We start from the raw sequence: 17,958 nt of genomic DNA, 5'->3' as shown, positions 1-17,958 counted from the left end.
GTACTGCCCACTGGATTGAGTTCCTCTGAATAACCGCCAACATCCCCTAGTTGCTGATGCAAACTTCTTGTGCTTTTACGCACAGCATAGCGTGGAAAACAAGGTGGCACCTTTCAACAGGCAAGACTTACGTAGTCCAAACCATTCATGCCTTTTGGTCACTAATTTGCTAACAGAGCTTAGCCCTGTGTCCCTGGGATCAAATTCAATGAAGGTGGGGATTATTTAGCCTGGCTGTGTCCATCCTGGAACATGGATGCTCCTGTAAACATGTTTTGCTCCCCCAGTTTGTGTCCTGGTGTAGGTTAATGCATCAGCAGCTAAGTGTGTTGGAAACGACTAGTCTGCCAGGATTAGACTGACATTCACAATCAGTCTTTCCTGTTTTGAGTTTCCTAACATCAAAGGCTGCAGGAGCACAAAACCCAGGAGTTACATTTGTCAGTTTGGTGCTTGCCAGCCTGTCCTGCTCAGGTTCTTACTCTTGAATTACAAAGTTGGTGGAGCAAGGAGGTGTACCTGCTGGGTAGTCTTGTTTTCCTTGGCCAGTTTTTATTCGTATAGCGTGACTTTCCATTCCAAGGAAGGAACTGCTTGGGACCTTGACAAAATGATTCACTAATCCAACCAAAAGGCAAACTAGAGCAATCAAGAGTGTTGAAGAACTGATTTTTTATATTTTTTTTTTTTAATTCTTTAACCTGATGCAGGTTATGAATGTTAGAATCTAGACAGATTCCATGTTTGCTGTGTGAGCAGTAAGCTGGGTACTCCCTTTGGGGATTTGGGATCCCTGCAGAGACTAGTTCTGCAAGTGGAAATTGTCGTTCTGCTTTAAATCATACTGTCGGGTGATGCAAGTGCAAGGACAGAGATTGTCTTCGAGAGACTGGGGAAGGAGAAAACTGTGAGCTGAGAGCAGCTGTGTATCTACATGGTACTTTGTTTGTCTTGCAGGTAGTTCTTCTTTGCTGGGAAAACCATCTCTATGATGCCATGATCTATGTCTACAACAGTGGGATGAATGACTTCATTAGTCCCATGGAGGTAGGAAAGATGCTCAGCGCAGTGAGCTGTTATTGGTGTGTTCAGCATACAGGCTTTCTGAGAAACAGCCTTTCAACACCAAGGCATTGTCTTCTCATTCAGTGTGCATATATTCTTGTTCTTTTTCACTTCAAGGGAGTTTATTTGACTAGATGCAGTAGTGGAAAAAAGTAATTTGTAATTACTGTGCTTTAGAACACAAATTTCACTGCTCAGGTAGCAATGCTCTGCCAAGTCAGAACAGGAAGTTTAGTCATATTAATAAAAATAAAACAAAGGCAGCAGAAGAGAATGACATGATGACTTAAGGAGATTGCCCTGCAGAACTGCTCACAGTTTTGTTGCTGGTGGTGAGCCTGGCCTGCATTGTGTGACGTGCTGAGAAAGCATCAACGTTCTGCACAACGGGATTAGTCATAGGATCACAGAAGGGTTTGGGTTGGAAGGGACCTTAAAGCCCATCCAGTGCCACCCCCCTGCCGTGGGCAGGGACACCTCCCACCAGCCCAGGTTGCCCAAAGCCTCATCCAGCCTGGCCTTGAACCCCTCCAGGGATGGGGCATCCACAGCTGCTCTGGGCAACCAGCACCACTGCCTCACCCCCCGCACAGTGAAAAATTTCTTCCTAATGTCTAATCTAGATCTCCCCCCTTTCAGCTTATACCCGTTACCCCTTGTCCTCTCCCTACACTCCCTGATAAAGAGTGTTTCCCCATCTCTCCTGTAGGCCCATTAATGGCGGTGTGGGTATGAGAGGTTCTATCAACACATGCATTTTTTCCTTCATACTGTCTTCCCCTGCTGACACAATAGTGTATTAGTATGTATTAAAGAGTAATGGAGACAAAGGGTGAGCTTACCTGTGTGCAGAATTCGGAGGAAAGGCAGGAAGCCATCCTTGCATTGAGGCAGGCTGTGTTCTTGGCACCTGGGTGTGACCTGCCAACGGGACCCACCGTCCTGCTGGAACCAGAGGCCCCGGGCATGCTGCTGCTGGTAAGCCTGACAATGTGCCTGATACACCAGTTAGTCTTGAAGCCCATAACTATGATGTCAAGATGGTTCATTATGGAAGCACTGATGATATATTTTCTCAGTAGTGGTGAAGCAGAGAGCTGGGTCCATTTGAGTGTGGAAATCTTCAACTGCCCAGCACTAGCTGTATGGGTACACATAACTTCTGCTTTCTAGAGCTATTTAGACAAGTCCTCATTCTACATACCCAGACTAAAGGCTCTCTGGTGACCCTGCTGGGTGGGCTGAAGGCTTCCTTAATTTCTGGTGACAGAAGATTTGGGGACAGGCAGCGGGGCTGGTCAGTTACACTGTTACTTCTGGCACTACACACATTGCTTTTTTAGTGTGGCCTGTGCTTAGGGTTACACCTGATTGAATGGAGGCTGTTTTTTCACATCTCATAACATCAGCTGGGAGAAGCATCCTTTCCCACATCTTGGTGTCCTTTCCTCCTTTTGACTGTAAGACACGGTGAGAAAGCAGAGTTTCTGTGGGGCAGACGCTCCAGCGATCTCTCTTTAAAGCCACACAGATTCTTTGCTTTGAGCTTTTCCAGGTGCTTGAACACTGCCTTTTTTCTTGTTACAGAAGCTGTTCAAAGTCATTGCTCCTCCACTGAATGCTGGGAAGTCTCTCACAGGTACAGAATTCCTTCCCTTTAAAGGTTTCTAGTTTTGATATTTGTTGTTTTGAATATCTCTAGTCACTTCCAACAGAGGGATGCGAAAAGGAAATACCCAGTGTAAGGATCTTGGGGAATCGAACAGTGCTCTAGTACTATTTATTGTGTGTGAAGCTGCTCTGCTTACTGTGTATGCACATCAGATAAGATGTTTTGCTGTCAGCTAGAAAAAATAATTTTTTTCTCTGTATGTTGTCTAGTGAATAAAAAGTGACATGGTTTTTGTTTTGTAGATGAGCAGGTGGTAATGGGCAACAAGCTTCTTGTGTATATCAGGTAAGGTCCTTTAGAAAGCATGTGTGGTGTTGCCTAATGGTGGCATGAGATCTTTAACTCATGATAGTTGTATAATCTTATGGTGTGTTTCAAGGTCTGAGAGGCTGTGTAAAATAGCAACGGCTGCTTTGTACAGCCATCTTAAAGTTACAAGGGCTTCTTCATAGAATCATTCAGGTTGGAAAAGACCTCAAGGATCATCAAGTCCAACCGTCAACCCCACACCACCCAACCCACTAACCCATGTCCCCAAGCACCACATCCACACGTTTCTGGAACCCCTCCAGGGATGGTGACTCCACCACTGCCCTGGGCAGCCTGTTCCAATGCCTGAGCACTCTTGCAGTGAAGACATGTTTTCTAATATCCAGCCTAAACCTCCCCTGGTGCAACTTGAGGCCGTTTCCTCTTGTCCCATCACTTGTTCCTTTAGAGCAGAGCCCAGCACCCACCTCACTTCACCCTCCTTTCAGGCAGCTGTAGAGAGTGATGAGGTCTCCTTGTTACATGTCGTGCGAGTACATAGGTAGGATAAAGTTGGAGACTTAGAGCTCAAGTTACTGCAGATATGCCAAGACCATGTCTTGTTCTTTAGAATGTGGTGAGAGTTCTTTGTCCTGTGTGTGACACTGCTTCTTAAACAAGGACTCCAGAGCTGAAAAGCTGTATCTTAGCCCTTTCTGTCGTGCCTTGTGGGATAGCTGTGCTCAGGTGCTGCTTACTGTATTGCCTGTCATTGGCCAGAGGTCATTCTGAGACTATGTAGTAGTGATTAATTAGCAAATTCCTTTTTCTGGAATCTCCTCAAGTTCATGAACATTAGATTCTGTATTATTCCTGCTTCCTAAAATGCAAGAGTTAAGACTTTTGAGAAAAATACTGAATTTCCACTGTTACTTTTCTGCTGTGGAATGGAGTACCTTGGAAGCAAACTCATGCAGGGCATGGACTTATTGTGTGTTACCAGCATTGCCGTCTGCAGTGTTTGCTGTCATGATTTACAAAATAAGTGTCTTTGGCTTGTTTTAAGAGCATCCTGAAAACTAACTCCAAGTGTTTTCCTCAGTCTATTTAATGTCAGGAAGTATTTAAAAATGCCTTTTCCCTCCTTCCATCAGCTGCTGCTTGGCAGGCCGTGCATACCCATTGGGAGATATCCCTGAAGATCTGGTACCTTTGGTTAAAAATCAGGTGAGCAACCTTTTGGAAGGAAACTTTCCCATATGAGGTTTTATGTCTTATTTCTGATAGCAAGCTGTTATCAATCTGATAGCTGTATCCTTGTAATATGAGTATATAGCACTGTAGATACCAAATACATTTTTAAAGAATGAAATCAAACAGTTGTTGCGATCTGAACATTTAAACTTTACATTTTTTATTTCAACTGTAAATTGAGGTGTGGGAACATCAAGTTCTTTTGAACTAATTTTGATTGGGGTTTTTTTTTCCTTATTCTTTACTGCAAAGTTACTAGAAATTTTTAACTATCTTTTCTTCCTAAGCTTGCCTATGACATTTCAAATATGGGAGGATCTTCCCTGTTTGCAAATGCATGTAAGATGGGATTGACAGGAGTAGAAAGTGAGGCAACAGCAAAGAACATTAACTAAGTATTCCTTCCGCTGTTTGGCTGTTGCTAAAACTGCAGTTTGTGTTGGAGTTTGCCTAGCAAAGGGTGAAGTTCAGCACAGTCATTTTCCACGATGAAAGCCCCACTAGATGCATTGCTTGGCAGTCTTTGCCCTAGTTTCGTGTCACCATATCTTCACCTCTGAAGCTTACCCCGTCTTGGGTGTTCCAGGCACGCACACATCTGTCCTCTGGGTGTAATTCCCACACGCAGGGTGCACGTGCCTGTGCTGCCACATAAATCCGGATCACACACCCGCAGGTCCTCAGTAAATGGGTGGATGAGGGCGAGTTGCCATGACTGCTGAGTTAGGTAGTTGAGTTGGAACAGATATTTTTTTTGGTTGTGTGGGGGTTTTTTGGGGAGCTTGGTTTTTGATTTGGGGTTTTTGTTTTGTTTTGTTTTTTTTGGTTGGTTTGGGAGTTTTTTGTGGTTGGGGGTTTTTTTTGTGTTTTGGGGTTTTTTTTTGCTAATATAGCTTGTAGCTATGTATTTGTGGTAATCCTTTACTCACAGGATGTGCAAGCCAGTCTGCTCTTCTTTGCTGGATCAAACACTAGGCTGTTGCCCTGTCCTATGGTCCTTATCAAGCCCCACCAGCAGCAGCAGCTCCAGGGAGGAGCCATCAGCCTCTCCTTTTGGTGGCCTCTGGTGGTGTTCCTGAGAGCCTGGCTTCAGGAACACCTTTCTGTCTGGATACTTGAATCCACTCTAGCTACACTCTGGGTTCTTTTGATTTGTTTTCTTAGGAGTTCCTAGCTGGCAGGTGGGTGTCAGGTTCAAGGAGGCCAGCAGGGAAGGCTGCAGGTCTGGCAGTCAAGCTGCTTACTCCTCCTGGCTTTGCTGCCACTGTGATGGCAGGAAAATTATCTTGGAATAGGAGTAAAGGAGAGAGCACAGCATTTCCCCAGGATGGCTGGGAGAGTGTGTTGCCTGTCGGTTCTCCATGGGATCCCAATGTGTGTCTTAACACACTCAGGAGTGCCAGGCAGTCTGCTCTCCTGCGGCTGGCAGCCAGATCTGTTAGGAGCGTGTTGGAGACAGCTGGAGCTGTTGCTGCCCTCTTTGTTCCCTGGGGGTGTCTGGACACCTCTGTCAGTGGTTGAGTAAAGGGAGTTACCTTCATTTTGAAATGTGCTCGAATTTCAGGAACTACAAAGTCAGTGGAGGAGCTACAGAGTTGAGTAGCACCGTAGTCAGTCCTTGCAGCTGCAAAAGCTTTGTGCCTGCAAGTGAGGGGGCAGATTGACTGGCTCTGCCCCAGGGAGCTGCTGGCAAGGAGAGGAGCTGTGCCCTGGCTAAGGAGGAGTTGCACAGCTTCTGAGGAGACCTGCCAGGAAGGGGAGGAGTTATCTGATTTCACATGCTTCTGTCTGCAAGTAAAAGCCTTAATTTTTGGTTCATCTTAAATTTTGATAAATTGTTTGGTGAGCCTAAGGAGGGAAAATTTTTTTTCGTACTAACAAGCAGCAGCAGCAAACATCATTCAAGTAACACTGATGGGGGCTCCTAAGGTCCTGTAAAACTTAAGTGCAAAGCAGGTAACGATGCTGCTTTCCCATGTGCTTGTGCTGTCAGTTGCCTGAAATCTGCTGTGTGTGTTTGAATTTTCATTGCAGGTCTTTGAATTTCTCATCCGGCTGCATTCGACTGAGGGATCTGTGGATGAAGAGGTCTACCCTTATGTTCGTACCTTGCTGCACTTCGACACTCGGGAATTCCTTAATGTTCTTGCTCTGGTAAGAGATCACCGATCTCCTCCAAGAGAAAAATGCAACTCTGGTTCTTCCATAATCTTATGTCATGGTTGCATGATCTGTAAGATTCCTGTTAAAAAGTTCATGCTTTAGGTAAACCAGTAGTTACTGGCTTGATGCAGGAGCAGTTTTGATGTGTGCTCTATAAGATATCAGAGGAGATCATAATAGTCGTTTATGTCCTTAAATATTAACTGATGAATATGACATTATACAGTGAAGACTCTGGTAACAGAGGCAATCTTTAAAGCGCAGGTAAAACAAGAATAATGTATTTGTAAAGAGTGTTTTGGTACTTACATCTTTCTCCTGGATAGAGATTTATCTTTCTTCCTTTCCAAATTTATTGAATTTCCTCTGTCTGTTTGGACCTGTTACTTTTACCTGAATATGAAAGAACTATTTTGGTAGTTACAAAAGAGCAAATTGTATCTCAGAACCTGCTGCTTAGGTGATGTGCACAGAGGGGACTTGAATGAATTGTCAGCTCTGTGATACGGCTGCTGCTTCATGTTTGCTTGTATTTCTGGGGCTGGCAGTGGACAGTGTTCTTCTCAAGGTGTTGGTGTTTTGCCTCATGCAGACTTTTGAAGACTTTAAGAATGACAAACAAGCTGTGGAATATCAACAGAGAATTGTGGACATCCTTCTGAAAGTGAGTGTGCCTAAAAATTAACCTCCATGTTGCATCTGACTGCTTCTATCTGACACTGTGCAGTAAAACCTGGAATTTGGTGAGGTGTTCCAGTCCTGCCCTGGATGACACCTCTGAGAAGGTGGTAGGCTGGAGCATGGATCCACCTCAGACAAGGCTGTCGGTTGGATATTTGGAAGTGATGCTTCGTGCCCATTAAATATGGTGACAGAGAGGTCTCCTTTCGTGTCTGTGATTTCACCTGGGTTGTACTTTGTTGACAAATTTCTCCTCTCTGCACTGTTAAGTTTATTTTTATCTGCTTCTCATCGATTCCACTCCCTGATTCCTTCTGAGCAGGCAAAACTGTCCCAGGAATCCTGTGCTTGGCAGGATGCCAACGCTCTTCTGATAAAACCCTGCTCCCTGTACCTGTAAATGCTGTGTTTGGGATGTAGCATACCCAGAATGACAGGCCTATCTTTAGTAAATGGGAAATAAGGGGAATGTCAGAGTTATCAGCCTGGTGCTCTAGAAATCACTTGTCATCTGCAGCCCGTGATCCTTAACAATGAACGTTCTCATTAAAAGCTGTCGCTGCCAAATGCCGTTTGCTTTCCCCTCCAAAGCTGTCAGCATTAATAATGAGTAACTCCACTTGGAAGCTGTTTATGTATAAACATATCATAAGCAGCGTTTCCCTGTCACTGTCATCACTGATAGCTGAGAGCAAGGGCACCAGGGGTGAACTGACACAGCAGTTAGTCCCTGCTTTTTTGTGTCTTTAGCTGCTGCCAGCAGGAGGTGGCACACTGCAGCTGTGTTCTGGAGCTGCTGTGGCTCAGCGTCTGCTGGATGGAGGTGTTTACAGCCCTGCTCTGTGCTGCTGGCCGTGCAGCAGATGGGTTCTGTCCACCGCAACAGAACTCAGCCCTGCTCTTGGAGGAGAAAGGGAGGGCAATTATGAGAAGTGCTGCAGCATTAGATCCATTTGCAGGCAAACAATTGGCTGTTACAAGAACTCTCAGTCCCTTGGTCTAGAATCTGTTCTCCTTGTGGATAAAAATAAAAAAATCTTGGAACTTTTTATTTAAATTTATCGTTGGCAAAAAAAAACCCCACTTAGGAAATAGCCACATTTTTAAAATAGTTTGGCCAACACAGATGTTCTGCTAATACTGATCTAAACTTCCCCAAATACATCATCTTTTAGAAAGTCCACGTGGCTGGCCTGCAGCCTTGGTAAGGCTGCTCTGTTTCAGAGGTACAGTATTTTCACCTTCACGTGGAGTGACGAGGACCCAGTTGGTGAAAAAAACAGACAAAATGAGTAAAACACTCCTGTTGTTCTAGTGAGCCATATTTTTAATGCTATTAGCTAATGCCCTTCTGACTAGGCTCCTGTATGAAATAACCTTTTTAGACAGAAAATAAAGATTAAAAAACAATGATAGCATTAACTGATGTTTCAAGCAGAGCTCTAACTGATTCCTTAACATGTCTCAGCTGTCTGCCTCCACTTGTGTAAGATAACCATTAGCATCTCATGGGGATCTGGAATTCTGGGTCACTTTAAGAAATCAATTGTATCTCCCAAGTTTAGACTGAATGAGGTTATAAACTGTGAGATGCTTAGTGTCTAGGCTTTGCTAGAGCAATTCTTAGATGTTAGCTGACAGAGCTGTTCAGGTGATGGATTTCTTCCCAACTAAACCCACTGCTCTTAGAGGCAGTCTCCAAACAGGGGCATTTCACTTTCCCTTAGTGTTTAGGAATTTTTTAGGAGCATGAGACACCACGTCACAACACATTCTGCTCATTTTTTATATGCCTGACAGGTGACAAGCACTTCTTGGGTTTCAAATCCCTTTTATAGTGACTCTTAGATATTCCATTTTTCTGTAATTTCAAGTCAGTACAGCCACAAGTTTCTCAAAATATTCATAGACTAACAGCTAATTTAATGTGAGAAAAGAAACAGACACGATAGCTGTACAGGGATTTCTTGTTGCAGTGTCCTGATTGCTTTCCCAAAGGCAGCTGTAGAATCAATCACTTGTGTTCTTATTTTTCCCTTTTGTCTCCAATGCTTCTCAGGTCATGGTGGAGAATTCTGACTTCACCCCGTCGCAGGTTGGCTGTCTCTTCACCTTCCTCGCCCGTCAGCTCGCCAAGCCCAACAACACATTGTTTGTGAACAGGACGCTTTTTGACCAGGCAAGTATTCCTTGGTGAAGGGTGAGTTCCGAACAGACTGCAGCACCGCAGAAAGTGTGGCTCGTGCTGTGGGCTGGAGCAGTCCTGGAAGGACTGGTGCGCTATGAAACAGGTCGCGTCTTGCTGGGACCTTATTGTGCTTTCAAAGAAGCAGAGCAGGAGAGAGCACAGAAAGGCAGGAAGCTCCACGTTGCAGTTTGCCTGCTGGAATTGTGTGGGAAGTAGGGTCAGGTCCTAGGAGATGGAAGAGCTGCTGCTCCTCGCTGTGCAACGGCGGATTCCTGTGGTCACTAGTGTGTCAGGAAGGGGAAAGCAAAGGCTCGTGAGGGGTGGAACCAAGCAGTTTGTCTTTAAGTGGGCATGTTAGTGGCTCTGTTGGCACTTGTTGTGTGTATGAAATGCCTAAAATGACACTAGCAAGTTTACAGAGCTGGTATACGTAGCTGGCAATTTCTGGTTTGCATGGCCGTCACACTTCTCTGCTGTTTGAAATAGGCTGATATGAATCAATGCATGCCTAAAGCTTGCATGGGTTAAGTTTATATCCCCATTTAAGTCCCAGAAATTCCTGGGGCTGAGGAGGTGGCTTCAATGGCTACAGCGGTTGCGCTTTGGTGATAATATGGATATTTGAACACTAATAAAGAACAGGTTAGAAAATGTCTGTCCTTGGGCATAATTTAGACTGAAGAAGTCTGTGGAGGCTGAGTGGATTTGGATTAAACACTTTAATTACAGATGTATAAAATTTTATGAATTACATGACTTCCTGTTTTTCTGGGAGAAGTGGCACAGTCCAGTAGAGAAGGTGAGAGGGTCAGCGTAGTGGTTCCAGCTCTTTGGTGTGTAGGGCCACAGGGTCTCCTGAGTTCCTCTGTATTCCCTGGGTTCCCCAAAGTTTGGTTCTGGATCCTGGTGCGGAGTCATGGGTTTCCCTCCCTGGAGTCTTTCAGCTGTTCTTGGTTGCTCCAGTATTCTGAAGTGTTCCTTAGTTATAGAGAGTGCCTCACAGATGAACATCCATCCAGATTGCACCGTTGCGCTCCGATTTGCTGTTGCCGTTGTTGGTGCTCACAGTCTGCAGGTTAGGTTTCTGCTAACAGCTGGGCTAACAACTCGTGCTAACCTCTGCATCCTGGCACAGGTCCTTGAATTTCTGTGCAGTCCGGATGATGACTCCCGCCATTCGGAGAGGCAACAGGTAACGGCCTTCAAGGGAACGTTTGTGCAAGCACCAGGTATGACCAGGCTGTAGAGCACGGTTCGGCCTCATTGGGAACATACGCTGGCTGAAGGTCACATGCTAAAGCAGTCACCTAGTGTAGGAACGGTGGCCAGCATGGAAGAATTGGGCAGCACTGTACACAGCAGGAGAGAAGGAGGATCCTACCCCAGCATTGCCTGCAGGAGAGATTTGACAGCAGTAAGAACAGAGGCAGGAAAAGTCCTGGATAAGCGCGTGACCTTCATAGTTAATGGACAATCAATTAAAAAAAATCTGTAAAACGAGTCCTGTGTTAATACAAAGTTTAATGGAGCAGGAGCAGTGTATTTTTGAATGGCACTGGCTGTCCGGCTACTGCTGCAGTGTAAATAACTGCCCTTCAATATCTGCAGGTCCTTTTAGAATTGCTCCAGGCAGGAGGCATAGTGCAGTTTGAAGAGAGCCGTCTTATCCAAATGGCAGAAAAAGCAGAATTGTAAGTTGCTTTTTACAATATATAAATGCTGCCTTTAGATCTTGCATATGATATTTAAATACTGCCTTTCAATCTCCTCCAAAGATTTTTTTCCTCCACATTTCTTCTTCCTACTTTGCAGCTGTGTTTGGGATTATTCTCCCTGTGCATTCACATCTGCTTCATTTAATATGTTCATGTTTAGTCCCAGTCTTTCTGCTTCATCTGTACTGAGTGTTCTTACAGAAAGCGTTGTTAAGAGAGGGTAGAGCTGTGGATCCCCTTCAGCATGGAACCCCATGGGGCTTGATGAGTTTTGGCACTTCCTAGAGCCCAGGCTTTGTTCAGAGGCATAGCTGTGTGTTTGAATGCTTTACCACTGACAGATGGAGATGACTCCTTGGGGTGAGACCCACAGGTGGATTTAAAAGCATGAAGGGGTCTGAAGCCACCCCCGTGGTACTCATTTTAGAATTTGAGTAGGAGAGACAAAACACAGTGTCTGGAAAGGCTAAAAATTTCCACCAGCTCTTTTAAATGCTTTCTACTTCCAGAAAGAGTCTGTCATGCGTGAGCAGAGTCAGCCAGGGAGGGGCATCTTCATACAAGGCTTGAGTTTGGATGTTATGTGAATTAATGCACCGTACTACAAAGGACCAGGGGGATAGAAGTGCCATGGTGGGGTATGCTATGCCTGTTTTCCTGCCTGTCCTAGGAGGAGTTACAGAACCAAATTTTTCAGACATTTTTTCAGAGTGCATTTTTTTTTCTCTCCTTCCTTCACAGAGTTTGGCAGCCAGAACCACCAGCTCAGCCCCTTCCATCAGAGCTAAAAGACCTATAATGTAATGTTATTTAGCAGACTTTTCATTTGTTTTGCCTCAATTGCATCTGTTTTTATCTAAAGTCTCAAAATATTAAAGATGTTTATTAAAATCTGAAGGTAGGAAGCTGTCATAACACATTATTGAGTCATGTTCAGTGTATTTCTCCAAATTAGCACTGTGGAGTGGCCTAGCTTAGAGCTGAGTGTGTTATGGAAAGAAGAAAGATGATCTATGAACAGCAGAACCTGTGAAACTTGATTTCTTTATGGATTTTTGTCCTCTCTCTCTTGCCTCTCACCTTAATAACTCTGGTTTTCTCTGTTCTGTATGATAACTTCCCCAAAAGAGGGAGGCTGATAGGCTGCTTGGCCTGTGGCTGGTACCAAATGGTATATGTCAACTGGAGCCACCCAGCCTGTGTGCTGGAAGCCTCAATGTAAGATACTTCTAAATGCTGTTTGTAAAACAGGCTGTGTTTTCCTCTGAGTGCTGCCAGGCTGTGCTGAATCTGAGCTACCTACTTCTATTCTGCTGGCTCAGCTGAGGGAGTGTTTTTCCTAACGTGGAAAGTGTTTTTCCTTTCAGCTATCAGATTTGCGAGTTCATGTATGAACGAGAGGATCGCTATGACAAAATAATCGGCTGTTACCTGCGTGATCCAGTGAGAAAAGTGAGTAAATGAGGTGCTTCTGGCCTTTCTCCTTCCTGCCAGCGCAGCCTGTCCTGACAGTAGTGTGAACAGGCGCAGCAGCCCTGCTCTGCTGTCTTAGAAACTGGCCTCCTTTATGGTGAGTTTTCATAGTTATAGCCGAGGCTTTTTGTGTGTGTTTGTGTGTTGGAGAGGAGTCGATTTTTTTAAAAGTTCAGAGTTTTAAATTTCTTTTAAAATTTAAGCAATGCTAATATATCGAATCTCAGTGCAAGGTGGGATTTCCTGCAGATGTTGCTAACTGCAATACTTCTCTGCTTCTGCCCTCAGTCCCCTCTTTTCTCCCCCTGGACAGACTTTCTCTGCCCTTGCTGTATCTTTGCAATTAGCTTCTGCATGTCTGCAAGTTGCATATCTGCCACCGTTTTTGAGGTAGTCTCTTCCCTACCACCAACAGAAGCTGGGAGCAGAGTCTGGCAAATATCATCTCCCTGGCTCCTTATGAAACCACGATGCTGAAAGCTGGGTGGGTGAGGGGGTCAGAAGAGATGGGTTGTGATAGTGAGATGGTCAAAAAATATTGTACAGGAGAGCACCTTAGCTGAGGACAGTGCAGGAGAACCTGGGGGAGAGGCTCATGTCAAAGAAAATTCAGGAACACGCTGGGAAAACCAACCTACCCTCTAGCAAAGCGTTCCTTTCTCTGCCTATGCTCCTAGCTAGAGAGTGGTGTCCTGTCCTTTGTCCCTGTGAGCAAGAGGGGGACATTTCCAGTGGTGGAAGAACAATTGTCTTTGACCTCAGTGCTTAATACATTTAGCATCAATTCTGTTCCTCTTGGCTTTTTTTTCCTGGCAGTTCTTCAGGAGCTATTTAGGGACATATATATAATCTGGCCTGCAGATAACTGATCCTGACGTGCTAAGAGAGGACTAGCCCTGAGGTCATCCCGAGATGTTTGAAATGCTCTCCCTGACCAGACTCTAATGCCGTTGGCGGCACTGCAGAACATACCGTAACATTTATGGGTTTATGCCTTACAGGAAGAAGTTTTCAACTATATTCACAACATCCTCTCCATGCCTGGCTACAGTGCTGAAGAAAAGCAGTCGGTGTGGCAGAAAGCTTTGGAACATATAGAGGTACAGTGTATCCTAAACCCCTGGTGCCTGAGCCACTGCTAAGTCCTGTGGGATCTGCCTAGTGCTGTTCTCTGTTAGCAGAAATGTCACAATTACAAATCACAAGTGTTTAGGAAGCTCTGACTTTAAGGTTTAGCAGTCTCATACATTAATATAGGTGCATCTCTTAGATTTGGGCTGACCTCCTTGGTTTCCTGGTTTCAAGCTCTCTGGGTAATGGGACCTTGTCAGCTAGTGAGTGCTGTGTAGCAGGGAAGGGATCCATTAGCAAGTCTTTCACCTCCTGAGCATGCAGCAGCAAGGTCAGGACATTGACATCACTGACCTGGCAGTCTGTGGTACCAAATTCCTCATTTTACAAGGGGAATAGCATTCAGCCTTCGTACGCTGATACTTCGAGCCTGTGGGAAGATGGGGTCATGACTCCTCCTGTATGACATGGACTGTTGCTAGACTTCTCTAGCTAATAACTTATCTCTGCAATCTCTCTTTGCTTCAGGGGATGGAGATGTGTCAGAAATAACTCTCCAGTCAGGAGATATGGGGAAGCCATAATGTCTCTAGTTCCTACAAGGTGGTGTCAGTCCCCTCCACGGTGATCTGGAGATAAACCAGGAAAATAACTCTGTCTATAAAACAAGCAATCATGCAGTTGCCCAGACCACTTAGCAGAAAATGGCCACAGAAGTCTGTGTCCTGTGAGGTGGACAGAAGAGTACTAGGTACATTTGACAGATGCAGAATACTTTTAGTCTCTACCAGCATCTGCAAGTAGTGCGTGACTAGTGAGAAAATGGACCAAGAGGGAAAATGATTCCAAAAACAATAAACAAAGAAGTGCTGTGAATCCAGCTGTATGACGTGCAGCTTGCTGAGCTCACGCCCTCTCTCCAGATGCGCTGTCGGAGCCTGTGGGAATTGCTGGGGGTGATGGGTGTGCTGGGGCTGAGCGCCTGGCTCTGCACTGCCTTAGCAGAGCAGCCATGGTTCCACGCTGGGCTTTCTGCTGTCTGCTTTGCTGCTTCCTTGTGACTGCTTCGTTCTTCTCCTCCTTCATCCCTTATCTCTTCTTGGGTTGGTATATACAGCCCTAATTTTTGGGTTATGAGTGCCTCAGCCTCCCTCTGTAAGCCTTATTTTGTGTCTTTGTCAAATTGCAGGTAGGTCTCCTTGGTGGGTCTCTTCACCCTGAGGCCTTTACAATTGCTGTCCCTTGCTTGGGTGTCTCAGGACAAATCAGAAATGTCCTGGGTTGCCCCTCCTGATGTTTCTCACTGTGTTGTGCTGGTTTTGATAAGCTTGTTGGAGGCTAAGGCTGCCAGCTTTCCATCCTGAGTTGTTTGTTTGTTTTCTCAGTCTGGTGGAGCCACATCTTGATTGTTGTACAGCACCAGAAGTGCCCAGTGGCCAGCTTGTCAGAGCTGTCTCATTTTCTGAAGTTGGCAAACAACAGAAAAAATTCCTTTCAACTTGTCCATGGCCATCCTTAAAAACAAGGTTTCTTGCACAGTTCCACCAGGCCTGCAGGTAACTGCTGGCTGCTCTTATCTCTGCTTTTTGCAGCTTCCTCCAAAAAGCTGCTGGGCAGATGATCAGGTCTGTAGGTCACCTTTCTTGGGTGCTGTCGCTGAGATCATCTCCCTCTGTCCTTTTGGCATCTTCCTTTTCTCAAGATTGGTGAACAGTATACACAATTTCCTGTGGCTTGGCAGCTTATTGCCTGCTGTGGGTTTTGGTTTTTTTTCCATTGTGTTAATCCTGATCTCAGACATTCAGAAGACATAAAATAATCAACAACGTCTTGCTAGGATGGTGCTGTGATCTCAGGCCTTTTATCTGCTGAGGTATGAAAGTAGCAAACCAGCCTCTTCAGCTGAAACCAGCAGTGTCTAGAGAGGCTTTCCTGGCGATCTTATGACAGCAATTGGGGTTTGTGATCAGTGCCACTTCCTGTTTTCGCCATCATCCTACATACCTGTTGTTCCTTGATGTTTATCTTGAAAACAAAACCTGAGGCTTCTCTCCAATGGTAGCGCTGTTTGTGGCGGTCGCTTTCTGTCCCCAGACCCGCGTGCCTCGTGTCAGCACTGTCTCCTTGAGGGCTGGCTGCCGGCAAATCCCACAGACCTGGGAGAGGATGAAAACCCCAGCCTCTCAAACCCTGTGCTCGGGGGTAGGCTGTGAAGGTCAGGCTGGTTTAAGAGCTGCAGTCATTACAGGAAGGCTGGGCCACCTCCCTGCAGCCAGCCAGTCCTATCTGCAGCTGTCCTGAAGACTCCTAGGGAGGGTTTGTCCAGAGGGAGAAATTAAGGCAGTGACACTACATCCTTTCTGCATTCCTGTGCACTCCTGCAGTTAAGATCTTCTGGGTCCTTTGGCCTGCCTGGGTTTGTGAGATAGATGAAGGCGTTGTGCTCCTGGGTGCTGGGGAAGCAGCGAAGAGCTGTGGCTCCTGCAGTAGAGCTGTGGGGTCAAACACCGCAGACCTGCTTGACATCCAGAATAGTTGGCAAATTCTACTTTGGAAACCTCAGCGTCTTCCGTGATAGCCCTTCTTTAACGAGGAGTGGAATGGTCAGACTCTTCCTTGTTATGTCTCTTCCCTGCACCCTGGGCTGTTGCTGGCATTGGCTGAATTTGGTGGCTGCTGTGTCTGTCTGCAGACCAAGATAGTGCTAAGTAACTTTCTCAGATTTTTTTTTCCCTTCCAGATGTATGTGTATGAAGTTTTTATTTCTTTACCCCTGTAACAATGGTTTTCGTTTAGTACAACAATGCTTTCTTTGTAGGCTTAGCAGGGGCTTTTGGGAAGGGTTACCAGGTACCCAATATTGGTTTGAAGTAGCTGCTTCTCATTTATTTGGAAGCATGGATGCATTTGGAAGCATCAGGAGCAAAAAACTCATGTCCTGGATTGTGTAAACTTGTATGATATGAAGCCTCTTAGATCAAGCTTGACAGGAGGCAAACCCATAGGCATTTGTAAGATTTTTTTTTTCCTTTTATTACAATAAATAAATTGTTCAGGGTTTTTTCATGTCTGGACAGGTATCAGTTACAGGTAACCTGCTTTTAAACCTATGGCTGGGTTCAGTTCAAGCCAGTTCAACACTGTTTCCATTTGACTGAGAAATTCCCCAGGGTCAATCAAGGGCTTTGTTTCCTCTCTCCTGCTGGCTCCTAGTTGGCACTAACTGGGCTTGTTGGCAGGGGTAAAAGGCACTTGTCAGAAAACCTGATTAATAATTTCCTCACCTTAGGTCTAAGATGTGGTCTCGCTGGTGTGAAAAGTCTTGCATTCTTACAAGACCTGTTGTGTACTAAAATCGACTTTGAAAAATGCCTTTTTACAAACTACCCTTCCTTCTAATTTTTTTCAAAAATGACTGTGCGATGGTATTTGCTATTTTACAGCTTTCATCCTGGCAAAGATAGAGTTGCAATGTGAACGGACTCAGTGATACTGCATAATTCTATTGCCTATGAAATGGAAAGTTTTTTTGTTGTTGTTGTGTTTCCCTCTCCAAAGGAGTTGCTGTTGCTGAGCCCATGTAAAGCAGCCGACTTGGTAGCCATTCACTTCGGTGAGCAGATTGAGAGCATCATTACAAAACTTCAGGTAAAGTGTCAGACTTCGTTGGTGCTGGTGCTTCTTTACAGTGGGGTCATCATTCTTGTAAGATGACTGCTAAGAGTACTGGGAAGTTTTTGCTGTGTCATAAGTGGCAGAAAAATAGCTTGATAGCTACTCAGCTGCAGGAATTGCTACATTTAAATTATTTGTCCTATTTGTAGAGTTCTGGCCATAAAAATGTATGATCTCTGAGTTGCTGGTCGCATCACTTGGTAATGCAGTATTTAGTCTGGAGCTCAGTATGGCTTGCACTCACAGATCAGACAGAGCTGTTGTCAGCAAACGTATCCTCTGAGTTATCTGCCCAAAAAAAAAAAAATACTAAACCAACTTCTTCAGCAGGCACCAGCTGTGAACAGTATTTTCTTCAGTGGATATAGTGCAGGAATCACTGGTTTATAGACGTTATTTGAAAGAGTAATACTGTGTCTCCTCCTGTTGTACAGGACCAGTTCTTGCTCTTCCAGTTTCTGAGGAGTCTCCTTGATCCAAGGTATGTAAGAAAATGGGACCATTTAGAAACTACAGCTTGAAAACATGTGTGAAAATCAGTTCCTTTGAAACAGGCTATCAATAGACAGCCTACAGCCAAGATTAGGGCCTGGAAAAGGCGACTTGCTCTTCAAACTGCCCAAAGTTGAGAAGCATAGCCCAGAAATAAGTGTTCTGGGGAGTATTATTTGTCAGAGCCCTTGCCAGCTTCCTAACTGGGAAATGGTGTGGGTTCCAGTATGTGCAACATGCGCCTCCCCCACGCTGGTGGG

General features: G+C 45.1%; 1 protein-coding gene across 1 annotated transcript in view; it reads left to right on the top strand.

Moving 5' to 3' along the window:
* Positions 1-17,687, top strand: part of VPS8 (vacuolar protein sorting 8 homolog (S. cerevisiae)) — a gene marked incomplete at both ends in the record, with an annotated part of 29,810 nt that extends 12,123 nt beyond the window's left edge. The window contains 13 exons of the mRNA XM_010088046.1: positions 958-1,047; positions 2,653-2,704; positions 2,980-3,022; positions 4,141-4,213; positions 6,275-6,394; positions 6,996-7,067; positions 9,144-9,263; positions 10,408-10,464; positions 10,881-10,963; positions 12,355-12,439; positions 13,462-13,560; positions 17,090-17,179; positions 17,641-17,687. Coding sequence (XP_010086348.1) covers positions 958-1,047; positions 2,653-2,704; positions 2,980-3,022; positions 4,141-4,213; positions 6,275-6,394; positions 6,996-7,067; positions 9,144-9,263; positions 10,408-10,464; positions 10,881-10,963; positions 12,355-12,439; positions 13,462-13,560; positions 17,090-17,179; positions 17,641-17,687 — 1,031 coding nt within the window. The remainder of the gene's footprint in view (positions 1-957; positions 1,048-2,652; positions 2,705-2,979; positions 3,023-4,140; positions 4,214-6,274; positions 6,395-6,995; positions 7,068-9,143; positions 9,264-10,407; positions 10,465-10,880; positions 10,964-12,354; positions 12,440-13,461; positions 13,561-17,089; positions 17,180-17,640) is intronic.
* Between the last annotated feature and the right edge of the window lie 271 nt (positions 17,688-17,958).

Source organism: Pterocles gutturalis, unplaced genomic scaffold (genome assembly GCF_000699245.1).
Source record: "Pterocles gutturalis isolate BGI_N339 unplaced genomic scaffold, ASM69924v1 scaffold49886, whole genome shotgun sequence".
NCBI classification, from domain to species: Eukaryota; Metazoa; Chordata; class Aves; order Pterocliformes; family Pteroclidae; genus Pterocles; species Pterocles gutturalis.
The sequence above is the reverse complement of the archived record's forward strand: the minus strand, read 5'-3'. Positions and strand labels throughout refer to the sequence as shown.